The 14,336-nt window shown below is 44.5% G+C and overlaps 2 protein-coding genes across 4 annotated transcripts in view; one reads left to right on the forward strand and one right to left on the reverse strand.

The window, feature by feature from the left end:
* Positions 1-6,836, reverse strand: part of EIF2AK2 (eukaryotic translation initiation factor 2 alpha kinase 2) — a 23,603-nt gene extending 16,767 nt beyond the window's left edge. The window contains exons 1-4 of one of the 3 annotated variants that reach the window (XM_019281195.2): positions 6,539-6,836; positions 5,939-6,436; positions 4,349-5,097; positions 3,205-3,331 (exon numbers count right to left, since the gene is read on the reverse strand). In XM_019281195.2, coding sequence (XP_019136740.1) covers positions 3,205-3,308 — 104 coding nt within the window. In that variant the 5' untranslated portion in view covers positions 3,309-3,331; positions 4,349-5,097; positions 5,939-6,436; positions 6,539-6,836. Of the gene's footprint in view, positions 1-3,204; positions 3,332-3,853; positions 4,227-4,348; positions 5,098-5,938; positions 6,437-6,538 lie in introns of those variants that run through there. The other 2 variants (XM_039568703.1, XM_039568702.1) reach the window with 2 other exon arrangements.
* Positions 6,837-6,897: 61 nt separating this feature from the next.
* LOC104684372 (N-acetylneuraminic acid phosphatase) lies at positions 6,898-11,125 on the forward strand. The gene is given in 3 exon segments (XM_039569544.1): positions 6,898-7,034; positions 7,036-7,101; positions 7,290-11,125. Coding segments are annotated over 3 exon segments (789 nt in total). The 5' UTR covers positions 6,898-7,007; the 3' UTR covers positions 7,986-11,125.
* Positions 11,126-14,336: the final 3,211 nt, after the last annotated feature.

Consider the following 14,336-nt stretch of genomic DNA (forward strand, 5'->3'; position numbering starts at 1 on the left):
AACTCCATGAACCAGAATGGGAATCTGATGCAGCTCAGGACTGACTGCACTGGGTCTGGCTGGGATGGGGTTAACTTTCTTCAGAGCAGACAGAATGGTGCTATGTTGTGGCTTTGGGATTACACAGGGTTGATGTTTTACCTATTGCTGAGCAGTGTTTGCACAGCACCAAAGTTTTTTTCTTTTTCCCACTCTGGCCTTCCAGCAAGCAGAGGGGGGATATGTGAGAGGCTGGCAAGAGACACAACCAAGGCAAGTGGTCAGAGGGATATTCCATGCCATGCTCTCAACAATAAAAGCTGGGAGATGAAGAAGGAAGAGGAGACACCCAGGGCTATAGTGTTTACCTTCCCAAGTAAACATTAGGCATCATGAAGCCTCACTTTCCTGGAAACATCTGCCTGCTGATGGGAAGGAGTAAGCAACTTCTTTATTTTGCTTTGGTCACACATCCAGCTATGCTTTGCCTATTAAACTATCTTTATCTTGATCCACAAGTTTTTCTCCCTTTCACCTTTGTGATTCCCTCCCTGTCCCACCGGGGGGAAGTGAGTAGTTGGCTTGGGGTTTCACTGCCTCCTGGCGTCAACCTACCACTGTGCCCTAATAATGAATGGTTTTCAGACAAATCAGTCCTTACACAGATCCAGCTTGTCCTGCAGCTCCAAATCCCCTAATGTTTCTGATACTGCCTTTGCACGAACGGCAACAGAGGAGAAAACTACTGGATTTCTGCCTTTGGCAGCAGCACACACTTGCACCATGTTAAAGGGACCGTTAGAGCCTCAGGGCACGTCTGTGCTTCACACTGCGGCAGAGCGTGTAAAGGCTCACAGCCAACAAGATGGATTCACGCAGTCAAGGTACAGCACCACGAGCTCCTCTGTGGGAAAATTTGTCTCAAATAGTGTAGTGACCTTAGGGACTCACTTTTTTCATTATTTCAACTTCTTTCTCCACTTCCCTTTAACGAAATGTGTCTTGGGTTACAATGGAAGATGTAACCAAAAGTATGTATTCTATTACCATCTCTGTAGGCTGTTAAGATAGAAGGCGCAGTGTTCTTTTTCTTCTCCATAACTCAGCCCTGATAAGGCCCTCTGGGGAAAGAGCTGCCACCCTGAGGGGACCATCTCCGCTAACAGGTCATCAAGGTCTCCCAGTATGACTCACAGAATTACATCGTCCCATTGTGAAATGCCCCGCCCAGGGGGAGGAACTGAACGTTCTTGCCTGTATAGAATCTGAGGCCTAAAACACCTGAGGAGCACTACCACTGGATTCCCAGAGAACAAGAACTAAATAACCACCACTGGACCTCCAGAGAAGGACCAGATCTTTCTACAGGATCACAGCTTTGACAGAACCACATCCATCACTCCAGTAGGACTGCAGCCACCATTTAATCAGACTGCTACCACTGCCCTGACCAGCAGGGGATCAGGTCATATTCTGACTCTGTTAGTTTAAGCCAGTATTTCTGTACTATTGCCTTTATTTTAATTTTCCTGATAAATTGTAGTTCTGACTTGGAATCTCCCACTGGTTTGCTTTCAAAGTAGTACAAAATGTTTGGGTGGAAAACAATGAAGATGCAGAACAGTGGTTCCTCTCATTGTGTAAGCAAGGCTTAACAAGAAATCTCAAGGGGGCAAACAAGGCACACCCATAGTGGGCCATATACTCTACACATAGGAAAGAAAAAACAAAACCTGTAAGAAAGATTGTTTTTCAGGATGGAGTTTGTCAGTCAACCCATACCTAAGCTCTGAATACTACACACATTCAGCTATGACATTGCATCCAAAGATACCATTTTATTTAAGCATCCTGAGGAAATCTGCAATCTGAGTCTCCATGACCAAGTTGAGGGTTACCTGCAGGAGTGTTACATGAGGTGGTCACAAATGCAGAGTCATACTTATCCACCATGAACCCCAAGTTAATAAGCAATTCCCAGACTTGACAGGTTTAGGCAGGACTGGTCTAATTGTCCACTCACTGTGTTCCCTGACCAAGAAAGCTCAGGACTGAGCCATCCTGGGCTCTCACAACCTTCTTACATTGTGGTCAATGCATCCTGTTAGCAGGCAGAACATCGGGAAAGAGCAGCACAAGGGCACTGAAGGAGGTTTATAGCACACATCCCTATAGCCAAACACTTTACACGGTATCCTTGAAATAGCCCAAGTTACCCAGGATTTTCCTAGATACCACTGTCACACAATGGGCTGAATTGCATTTGTGAATGTAGCAGAACACACAGAAAAGCAAAGAAGAAGCACAATAAACGGGATAAATAATTTGGAATGTATGTAAGTTCTGTCAGTCCCTTGCCATCACTTTTGAAGCATTAAGATGTTGCTGTGTGTCAGAGCTGTAGTCATTGCTGCAATAAGGGTTACTTTTTTTAATTACATGAGCCTTATGGGGAAAAAATTAAGATAACTGATTAACATTTGAGATCCAGATAATATTTATTAATTTATTCTGGGATGGTAGTCAGATTTAAGAATAAGTCTGCATAGACAGTGCTGTCTGACAAAATGCAACACATCTAAAAAACCATATTAATTATTAACATAAGGCTTGTCTTCATGCAAACTAGCAAAAAATTTTTCAAATATCACACAAGGACATATTATAGATCCTTTGGCAAGGGAGAAATACACTATATCAATGTTAAAAAGTAAAACACATTCCATCACCTGTAATTGTCTCTAAAAGGGAAAGCAAAACTTCTTAAGGAAAAGACTCTTTTCTTGTAAGAGATGTTAGAAAATAAACTACACATTGAACATGTTAGTATCCAATGAGTTAATACACCCAACCTTTCTGGTTAGAAATCAACAATGCTTTGTAAACACTTTGATTTGTAGCACTTAAGTCATAAACTGAAATACTTGCTGTAACCCAATCGACCTCCTGAGAGGAGATGCATAACATACAATAGAGTTACTAGGAAGTAACAGCTGCTTTGCTGGTACTTTCTGAAAAAGAGCCATCACCTTTGAAATACGTTTTCTCCTTAAACTGTATCCCTTGCTGTCATCCCTTTGCACCTACCATTCAATTCATGGTTTCAACAAGCTTTCCCACTACATATGTGCTTTCAGCAGATTAAAATTTGTGACTGCAAGCTTTACCCAGTTTGTTCATTGCAGGAAGAGCTCTGCTAGTTATTGACACACAGAGTAAACTTACTCAGGATCATGAGCTGGGCCCGTCATATTGATGGTGTCATAAACCACTTTAAGTTTATATACTTGACAGTAATGGTTGATCCTGGTCATACACTCAAAATCCATTTTGACACAATCTTCAGTAGATGCTGCAAAGTAACATTCAAAGATTTGTCTGTTGCTCTAGACATAGAATAAAGACAGCCCCTAATACTGGTAGATCACTGCTATGATATAAAATAGAAAATTGGTGCCAGTAACAAAGTTAATGGGAAACCAATTCGAATTTATAATTCAAATGATTAGTCTGCCAAAGTTTTTGAAGTCATTGCTTGGAATAACAGTTTTTTGAAAGCAGAATGGACAATTTAGTGATTAGAGAAGATTTCTTAGCAGATTTCTTGACAGAAAAAGACTGAATCATTCACTGAATTCCGTGGGAGGAAAAAAATCAGTAACATTTCCCCAGAATTAGGATCTGTTCCTTCAGAGGAAAGCCGGCGACACTTGAACTTGACCGGGACCTCAGGCGCAGCCACACGGACCAAAGACGACCTCAGGCTGCCGTCACCGAGCCGCGGGCCAGGCCGCTGCAGCCGGGCTGCGGGCACCCCATCTCGGCGGGCCCGCGGACCCCTGCCCTCCCTCCCGCGCCCCCGCCCCGCCGCTACCTCCGAGCCGCCGCCGACTCCCCGGAACCCGCGGGCGCTCCAGCAGCCAGCCCGGCCCGGCCCGGCCCGGCGCAGACTCCGCCCAGTTTCGTTTCCCGCAGCACCGCGCGGCCTGCGTGAAAACGAAAGAGAAACGGCGGCGAGGGCGGGAGAGCCGCGCAGGGAGCCGGGCGGGAGAGCCGCGCAGGGAGCCGGGCAGCTCCGGCCCGAGGCCGCGGGCAGCCGCGCTCTGCCCGGCACACGGAGCGGCGCCTCCGCCGCCTCCGCTCTGCCCAGCGCTCCTGAGCTTACGGGAACGAGGGCTCCAAGGCAAGCGAGCACCTTCGCAAAGACCTGACCCCCAGCCTTGTCCCTGGTTCGCTGACGCCTTTTGCTCTTACAGCGACCACACTCTATAGCTCAGCAACATGGTCAGCGGAGAGCAGTGCGCACCCGAATACATCCAAACTCCTCAAGCCCGAGAACCCCCGCGGTTTTATACCCTCATCGTCTCACCCGGGCGTCAGTCCCGCTCTTCCTTCTTGTCTTCTCCTGCCTCCCCGCTCTGTGTTCATCCAGCGCACTGACGTCACCTTATCCAAAAGGTCGGGAGTCACCGGCTTCTGCTCTAACTCACAGTTGCGCATTCAGCTGGCTGCAGTCACCTGTCTTCATGTCCTTTGTTATCCCAAAGGCTGGGACTTTATGGCCTCTTGTCTCGAGCTCCAACGAGGAGCCCATCTGCATTTTAATCTGCAGATTGCAGGCCAAGCCACCTGTTTGAGAAGTATTCCTCAACACATTGAGCTTGAAATATGTTACGGGTATCACTGAACATGAATACACTTCTTAATATCTCTCTTACTGAGATATAGGAAAAAAAATCAGCCACCAAATTAATAATATATTGTGTGGAAGCAGGAAAGAAAAATCTCCCAAGATTAGTTTCCAGGTGCTAGATCTAAAGGTTGGAGCAGGTGACTTTCACTGTGCACACAGGCCACCTACTCCTGATCACCCAGGTTTGATTCCCACCCCTGCAAGGTCTCTCTCCAGCAGAAATCAGACAGCTGTAGAAGACAGAAGGAAAACAGCAGCAAGCCTTAAGTCTTCCTCAGTATGAGGAAACAGCTTGGGCACCCAGGAAGCTCACCTGCTCTCTCTCTCATAGTGCTAACACAACCAAAAAGGAACCCATTGAGACTCCAGTAAGGATGCAGGAAAAAACCATCAGACAGTTCTAAATGCTGAACGCCTAAACATATCTTGTAGCAAAAAAAAAAAAAAAAAAAGGAGAAACTATGATAAATAAATCACAAATTATTATTTCTTTATATATGGACAACAGGCTTTCTTTGGAAGTGTCTATGATGTTCTTCCTTTTTAAAAGACATCCAGAGCAATTCCTCATTTAAAGATACCAAACTGGCATTCTTACATTATCACTTCTAGAATGTGCAGTGTATCTTACGTTTCAGCTTGTCCCTTACTCAGGTAATTTTCTTAAAACTCCTCTTATTGCCTTAACTACAGGATCCTTAGCTATCTCTGTTTCTTCTCAGAATCCCCCTCTCTCCTTCAAGGCTCATCTTCTCTTGTTTTACTTGCCTTATGCCAAGCTCTTGAGCACAATTACTTTGGCCTTGCATGTGACTCAATGTCTTCTGTCAGACAAGGAGATTGCTGTCAAAGGTGCAGTTTTTAGAACAGAAAGTGACCTGGAGTGAACTTACAGTTTTTTTGGTAACAGACAAAGTTTCCTCCAGCTTTGTGAATTGCAGTTAATTATTAATGTCTAATCGACATTAGTAGTATTAAACACTAATCAAGGTAACAAAATTTGCTTGCTGGCTGGTAAAAAATACCTTGTGTTTATCAAAACATTAGCAACGAACAAGAGCCTGTTAAACTTCACCTTGGGGAAAATGACCAATTCTGAAACAGTCTTTGGTATATACACCTGAAAATCTTGTTCTATGAAGCTATTCAGGCCTTCATTCAAATGCCTTTGTGATTCATTTGCTCTAGAAAATATTGACCTTTGGAGTTTCAAATAATCCACTATACAGGTTCCCCAAATAGTGGAGTTACAGTGGAGTTACTGACTTTGGCTTTATTAGGAACACTTGCTGTTGGATGATTCAATGCCCGTGCTGTGGCTGCTGTGCCCGCAGGTAACTGCAAAAGGACTCGCTCCAGAATGTAACAGGGAAGCCGGGAAAGCCAAGCCGAACCGAACCGAATCTTTTGCATGCGTGTCCTCCTCCTCCCTCGTGCAGGTCCCTGTTCACCAGGTCCTGTGCACGGTATGCTTCGGAGTGCAAACCTACAGACTTCGGCATCCTTGGGCACCACGCAGCGACCCCGTGCAGAGACCTGGCTGGTGCCGTTCCCTAAGGCTGGTGACAGGCTTCCCCAGCGACAGCAGCCGCGGCCCCGGGGCTGGCACAGCCAGCCAAGCTGCTGACAACACCCGGGAGCAGGCAGGCCTTTCCGGGTGGAAGCGCTGCGAAGGGAATCCTTTCACGGCAAAGCTGTTCCCTGGCAACATCTCAACAGGTATTTTCCAACCAGCTGTCCCGTTGATTCACCCAGAGAGCATTCCTACACGGAGAAAAAAAACCAAAGCAAAACGCGAAAACTCAAAACACACACCCCCAAACCCGCGGCGCGGCCCCAGCCACGCCACGCCCGGGGCTCCCGTACCGCCGCTCCTCCTCCCGGGCTCAGCCACCGCCCCGCCACGGCTCCCTTTCCCCTCGCGTTCCGCGCTCCGCCCACGGCCGGCACGGTCAGGGTGCGCCGGGCACCGCGGCTGCCAAGCGGCAGCCGGGGCACGGGAGCTCCCGCGGCCTTTCTTCCTGCCCCAGCCCTGGCAAGAGGACTCGGAATTCGGGCACAGTCTCCTCACAGCCCATTCCAGGGGGCAGCGCGATTTCAACCCTCTTTTTCTGAGGGGGGCACCTGGGAGCGCCGACCGCCGCCCGCAGCCCAGCGCGCCCCGGGCAGCGCCTTCCCCGCCCACGCCCCGCCCCGCGGGCCGGGCGGGAGGGGCGGGGCCGGAGCGGGCCGGGGCGCCCCCGCCGCGCTGTGCCCGGCACGGGCGGCTCTGCCGGCGGTCAGGGGCGCTCCCCTCCGCCGTTCGAGCGGGGCGGCTCTCGCGGGAGGCGGTGCCATGGGGCTGCACGGCGTCAAGGCGGTGTTTTTTCGACCTGGAGCAACACGGCCTGATCGACACGGCGGCGGCCGGGCGGCGCGCCATCGAGGAGGTACTGCCCTTCTTCCCCTTCCGACGAGGGCCCTGCGGCCACCGCGGCCTCCCGGCCCGGCGGCTGCGGTTCCGCGCGTGTCCCGCTCCCTCCCGCTCCCTCCCTGCTGACACGCGGCCGGGGGCCGCTCCGGGAGCGCGCCGCGCGGCCCCGCAGCGCCCTGACGCGCGCCCCCGCGTCCCATGCAGGTGATAAGCGCCCTGCAGTCCAAGCACCACTACGGGGAGGAAGAGGCCTGCTCCATCTGCGATAAGGTTCAGGCCAAGCTCCTCAAGGAGTGCCACGATCCCGCCAAGATGTGCATCACCGACCTGCGGATTTCGCACTGGGAGGAGGCGATCCAGGAGACCATCGGGGGGGAGGCGAACCGCGACCTGGCGGCCGAGTGCTATTACCTGTGGAAGACGACGCGGCTGCAGCACCTGACGCTGGCCGAGGACACGCGGGCCATGCTCACCGAGCTGCGGAAAGGCCTCCGCCTGCTGCTCCTCACCAACGGCGACAGGCAGACACAGAGGGAGAAGATCGAGGCGTGCGCCTGCCAGCCCTACTTCGATGCCGTCGTTGTGGGGGGAGAGCAGAAAGAGGAGAAACCGGCGCCATCCATATTTCATTACTGTTGCGATCTCCTGGGGGTGCAGCCCGCAGAGTGTGTGATGGTCGGTGACTCTCTAGATACAGATATTCAAGGAGGCCTGAATGCTGGCTTGAAAGCAACGGTCTGGTTAAACAAAGCAATGACCGTCCCAGTAGATACCGCCCCCGTACCTCATTATATTATTTCTTCTGTACTGGATCTTCCAGCAGTTTTACAGAAGATGGAGCACAGCATTAATGCTAAGCTAGGAACTGACCAAATGGCAAGTAGCAATGAAGCACACTGATGATGGTTCCAGCATACAGAGACCTGCTGAGCTGTTAGGTGGCACACGCTCTTTTAAAAAATCTGGCCCTAGGAGTTTGAACTCATCTATGATCTCTTTTAAACAGCAGAGGGATAAGTAAGAGCACAGCTGTCAGTGAAAACAGGATAGAAATAGAGAATTGTATTAATTTAAATGATGCAAGTGCAGTTAATTTAAAACAACTGCCTCTCTGGAAATTACTTTGATGGACTGTAGCAAAAGTCTATCTGTCTCTGATCTAAGTTGCCAGTCTCTTGTTTTTATAGTGGAAAAGAAAATTTGAATGTTCTGAGCTTTCACATGCTTTGCTGACTTGTAAGCTTAGCAGAAGCTTCCGTTCTGACCTTGTGTGCAGTGTGTAAGAGAAGGTGGGAGTGTGGTACAATCTGATAAATCTTCACAATTGATCTGCAGATTATCTTAGGAACTGGAGTGAATTTCATTATTTCTCAGACTATTAGAAATGCTCCACCTTTGATCTTTTATTACAAGTTTTAGAATTTTTTTCAGACTTTGCAGTGACTTTTCTTTTATGTATCTCTTGCCAGAAGTACTTATATGTACATCAAAAATTTCCTTTTTTTATCGGGGACCATTTATCAGAGGGACTTGATGGATAAGCTTTTACTTTATATTATCTTGGTGCTTATGCAGATATGCAGTATACATGTAATTCAGATTATGATTTTTGTTGAAATGGATAAAAGAGGGATATTTTCAATGGTGTTACGGTACTGTCAAGCTCTTCAGAAGCTAATATCATTGTTCAGTCTGATTTTATTAGTGAATTTTGATGAGACTTTGGAGAAACTGTTCTTGGTCTTACTCAGGTGTATGACTACTCAGATTCAACTGTAGGATCAGTGCCTTTTTTGACTTTTAATGGCACTTCTATATAATCCCTCCTTACTCCAATTTCCACGTGTAATTCATGTGATTTATTTTGGAGAAAATACAAGGTAGTTGTCCGTAAATGGCTTTCATGCCTCTCTTCCAGGAAACTGGAAAATTATGTCATATGTATTACAGTACGGTATACAACTTTATAAGGTATATGTGATATTTCCACTACATGTAGGAGATGACTCTCTAAAACAGTAAGTTTTCTCATTCCCAGTCATTATATTAATTTATTTTTCCTGTGCCTCATATTCTTACTATATAATGGGGAAGTGTTCTCATATTAAATGGAGATGTAAACAGTTGTTGGAAAGTCTGTGGTTTTCAACCCTATTTGCTATATATACACTGGGATGAGGATCAGACCATATATGAAAAATCAAATTTTATATTTTAGAACAATTCCATGACAGATCTTTTGAGAACAGGGATATTAGACTACTGGCAGAAGAGTGTCTGGAATGTGGGCAGCAATAAAAAGTACAGAAACCTGCCATGAAATGTAGGGTGTGTAGACGAAATTCTACATCAGAGAAACATTTATGTCGAATTAAACAAAGCAACCTAAGTTAATGCAGTTAAGTCTTGCATAGGATGACAGAGTTGGTTTAGAGAAGGCTATTACTGGTCTGGGTTAAATTATTTGACAAGGAATTTAGGTTGGATCAAAATATGTTGCTCCTACATTGAGGGGGGGGAAAAAAAGAAAAAAAATACTCATTAAATTTGGGACCTCTTTCACCCAATTGTCCATTAGAAAAGGTAAAGCAGTCCACGTTCCTTGTCTTACCTAGCCAAGGTACAGGTCAAGGAAGAGTACAGAGACAGATCCCACCTATTCCTTTGAGGAAATGGGTATGTACTGAAAACAGTCCAATTACAGTAGTATAGTAACATGAGCCAGTGGGGCTGACTTGTCACACCCTCTGAAGGAAGAGGCCTAAGGTAAGATTTTGATTTGCATTTGAAGAGCATGAAAACAGTCACTGGTTTAGCTGATGAGCAAGGCATTGCTAATAACAGTTCTTATAACTGATGATTGAGAGGAGAATAATCAAGATCATTGAGCCTGTCAGGGATACTGTGTAAAAGTAGAAATGTATCCAGAGGTTAGAGGGATCCCTGAAGTAATCCAACCATACCATCTGATACAAAAGCAACAACTTTGCTTACAACAGCGTCCCAAAGGAGCTGCAGGGTAACTGTCTCTGCCTTGTTTACACAGCAGCAGGGTGGCAGAAATTAGGTTAGAATGAGGTTTCTGATACAGCTGATATTTAAAATAACAAATAGTAATAATTTGCAAGTTTCTCTGTGGGCTTGAAGGAGATACATATACATACATACATATATATACATATATATATATATATATATATATTAGACCAGGTTACCATTTTTAATCTGAGGCTCATATTCTCTTGCTGCTGCAGCATTCTGAAGTGGCATGCTGAGCCTGCTTATTGTAGAAAGGGTCTCTTGTTTTAGAAGAGACTGCTCTTTGTTTTGCACGTCCCCAGCCATTTCTTTTCATCTCTGACTCCATGAAAAACCACAGTAACTGCACACTCAGGTGACAGTGTGGTCTGTAGAGGCCACACCCAAGTATATTTTTCCTTTTCTGAGTACTCTACCAGGCTGGATGTGGCTACTGGTGTCCAGATAGGGAAACACTGATATGATGCTTCTATAAAACAAGAAGAAACGATAAGAAGACTTTTCTTTATCTCGGGCCCTTCTTAGAAGCAGTTACCCAATAAGATGGATGAGGTATCTTGAGTATCTCTAAATACTCAAGATGTTTTTCTTGGATGGAGTTCTTGCAGAAAGAGTAATGAAAAATAATTACATCTTGTAAATTGTAAAAATGTAGTGATGGGATAATTTTCACTTCAGAAGCAGGAACAAATCAATAAAACAGTCTATTAACAGTTCCCGTTAAGTTCTGGTTTTGCTTAGTGTTATGTTCTGTTAGCTAAGTTATCTAGTTTAAGCTATATTGCCAAAACATGCTAAATAAAAAGAGGAAAAAGAAATTCCATCTATATTTTTAAAAACCTTTTTTTTTCTGGATAAATATTACCTCCTGAGGTTAATCTACAGTAACTTCGACTTTAGTGAAATGAACTGAAACAGTAGTTTCATACCAACTGTATTTTAATTCTTGATTTATAATAACCCATGTACTAGTCTAATAAAAGTATTTTGTTTATAAAACACGTTTGAATACTCTGTTGCTGTGGATAAATGTGTTTGAGACCTGGTTTATAACAAAGGGCAAGAGTTCTGTTTGTTTTTTAAAACAGCACAGAATTAGGATTTGAAATCCATGGCCTCATGTTTAGATGTGGTGACTTGGTGTCGTTTCTGTAATTTCAAACAGAGGCTGGAACATAATTATGTATTTATGAAGATTCAAGGCCAGACTCTGTATGTTGAATTACCAGCTGCAGTTCAGTGGTAGTTGAACCTGACTTGCCAAGATGAATGCCAGCTCAGATAAGCCTACGTGTCCTGACATCATGTCATTGGCTGCTGCAACAGCATAAGAACAGACTGCAAAGCAGAGAAGATTAGTAAAAACAGAAATCTGAAGTCCAGGGGACCCATTCTGGCAGGTTATGAGTGCACCAAGCCATATCTGAGCCATTGTTACATCGACCTGTATGTGACTTAGGAGAGGGGAGAGTGGGAGGTTGCTCACCTTGTGTCTTTCTTGGCTGCAGAAAAGCTGCTCCCTTACAGTTTTCTGTTGGGTAATAGGACAAATAGTCCATCTTCTGGACTGTGGAGATAGATGGAAAGAGGTAGAAAGGTACTTAAAGTCACTGCAGATGAGAGTAGGCATTAAACTGAGTAAAGGAGGGCTCAGCCTGTATTGTGGGCACTTGGCCATGCCAGCAAGCTGTCTGAAGCTTCACACACCTGCACAGCACAGCCTTTTTCTTCTTGTGGTGAAAGCTTTGCGTATGTAAGGCATTAAGCTGGACAGTGACAGCGTCAGAAATGAGGGCGTTTTCTTACACACGTGAAAATCTTCAGTAAAGAGTTAGAGATCTTAGAAAGTGACTTGAGTGTTTTATACAGGAAATAAGCACCTTTCATTAGAGTACTAAATTAATGCAAAGAGGTAAGATGTTTGGATTAAGGTTAAGGTTTTCCTGCTCCCTGAAGCTTAAGGTTTTCATATTTCCTGAAATAGAAACAGCAGACAACTTGCTGAGTCCCAGCTAACCGCAACCAGTTCAGTTTGTCTTTTCCTCTGAAGCTTCTCTTACATGACAACACCAGTGTTATGCCTTTGAACTAAACTGAAGTAGTCTGGCCCATCGCAGCAATTTCTCCTCTTCACAAATGTAGTGATTTGTTTTTCGACTTCTGCTCTAAAACATGCCACATTATTTATTGTGAGGCTTTTAGAAAACAATTCAAAATCCTACCTTAATTCTACACTAACAAAACTCAGCATCTGGAAATCGTTTGAACACGTTGAGAAGTATGACAAAGAGAAAGGCAATGTATCGCTGCTGTACGTAGCATATACTGTTCTTTTGTGCGCAGCTTTGCCATCAGCCTTGCAGCGGGATTGTCTCCATTATACCCTGCTTTCTAGATCACACTGTGCACATACAAGAGACACAACAATACAGAGGTGATGTCAGCTGTGCCTAAAGCTAAAACTGCAACTTTTTGCCTATGTTGCAAGGGACCTAGACCAGAGAATCATGTTGCCTGCTCCATATAGCATATTTTGACCTTTTATTTCATCTACTGGAAAAAAGGTTGCATGAGAGCCTTCTGCTGAACAGCCCTCAAATGCCAGGAAAAAAATGTACTTAAAAAATACAAAATTAAACTATGGTGCTAATATATGAAATTGCAGTTCTTCAAAAGAGCAAGCCATGTTCCTCAAGTCAATACTTCACCGAAGACCAGATGATAATATCTCATAGGGTTTGGTATAACATAGGAAAAATGTTGCCATTTACATCAGTGGACCTTCACAAGTTTAAGTAAGATTTGCATGCTCATTTCTGTAAGATCATCTGCAAGTGACTTCTGCCTTCCCACTTCTCCTCCCTTAGCTAATTGATCTTCATCATCTGTTTTGTCAGCTGCATTTCCATGTCTTTCTGAATCACACTATCTAGCATTTGGGATGAAGTTGGCAGAGGACCACAATAAAAATCACAGGAAGAAAGCCATCTTTTGTTGCAAGGTCATTTTAACTACCTCACAGCAGCTGTATGCTGCAAGCATGTGCATGTTTTAAATGGTCTTTTCTCCAAAGAAACTTACATTCATATCACACAGACTAGGCAAAATTTCATTAAAAAAAGAAAAAAAAAAATGTTGTGGTGAAAAAACAAAATAGAAGAAAAGCCTCCAAACAAAATATATTGGTCACTTACAGATATTAAGGTTTATAAGACAAGTTTCAAATACCAGATCTAAGATACTTTTTTTCAAGTTTTAAAATCAGTGTTGATGATTATGTGACTTAAGAAATGTGTGTTGGGAAGAAGACAAAACACTACTCATCATTTCAGCAGTTTCCCAGTGTCTGTTTAGTCTGTCACTGGCCATCGTAATTTTTCTGTCAAATATATTCACGAACAACTTCATCACACTGAGAAAATCCTACTTATTTATATTTTGGGAATAAGATTACTAGGCAACATGGAAGAAACCAGAAATGTTAACTTCATTTTAACACACATTTTATTCAAAGTGTTTAATCCATGAATGCACATTTTTGTTAAATGCTGTTTTATATTTTGCCCTGGAAATGTTTCTGTTGCTACACCATCAGTATTGCAGAAATCACAGAACTGCAGACTCAGGTTGGAAAAGATCTCTGAGATCATCAGGTTCAACCTGTGACCGAACACCACCATGTCAACCAGACCATGGCACCGAGTGCCACATCCAGCCTTTCCTTTAAACACCTCCAGGGACAGTGACTCCAGTTCATGCAATAAAGTACAGGATCAGTGAGGTACAAAGTTGTATCTGAGTTGATACGACTGTGGTGATCTAAGATCTATGCTTTAGATCAAGGAGTTAAGAAGTTTTTTTCTACTTTTCAGTGATTTTAGGGAGTCACTTAGAATAGTTATGGTGCTCTTTTTCCCCCAGAAATGAAGAAGGAAGGCATGAAGATGAAGTGGAAAGCATTCAATTTGTTATGTTTCCAGTCAAAATCCATCCTAGTGAGCATCAGATGAGCAAATTTTTATTTGCTTGTATTGTTGCTGAGTCTGCTCAATGGTGCTGCATTCAGGCAGATGTGGAAAGACCCGTTTCCTGAGGCAGTGACCAGTGTAACAGAAAGGTCCAACTGGAACTGAAACCATTACATGTCAATACACATCAACTACTCAAATATCTGTTTTATTAGTTCTTCTGCTATGTATTAAGAATGTCAGT

Source organism: Corvus cornix, chromosome 3 (genome assembly GCF_000738735.6).
Source record: "Corvus cornix cornix isolate S_Up_H32 chromosome 3, ASM73873v5, whole genome shotgun sequence".
NCBI classification, from domain to species: Eukaryota; Metazoa; Chordata; class Aves; order Passeriformes; family Corvidae; genus Corvus; species Corvus cornix.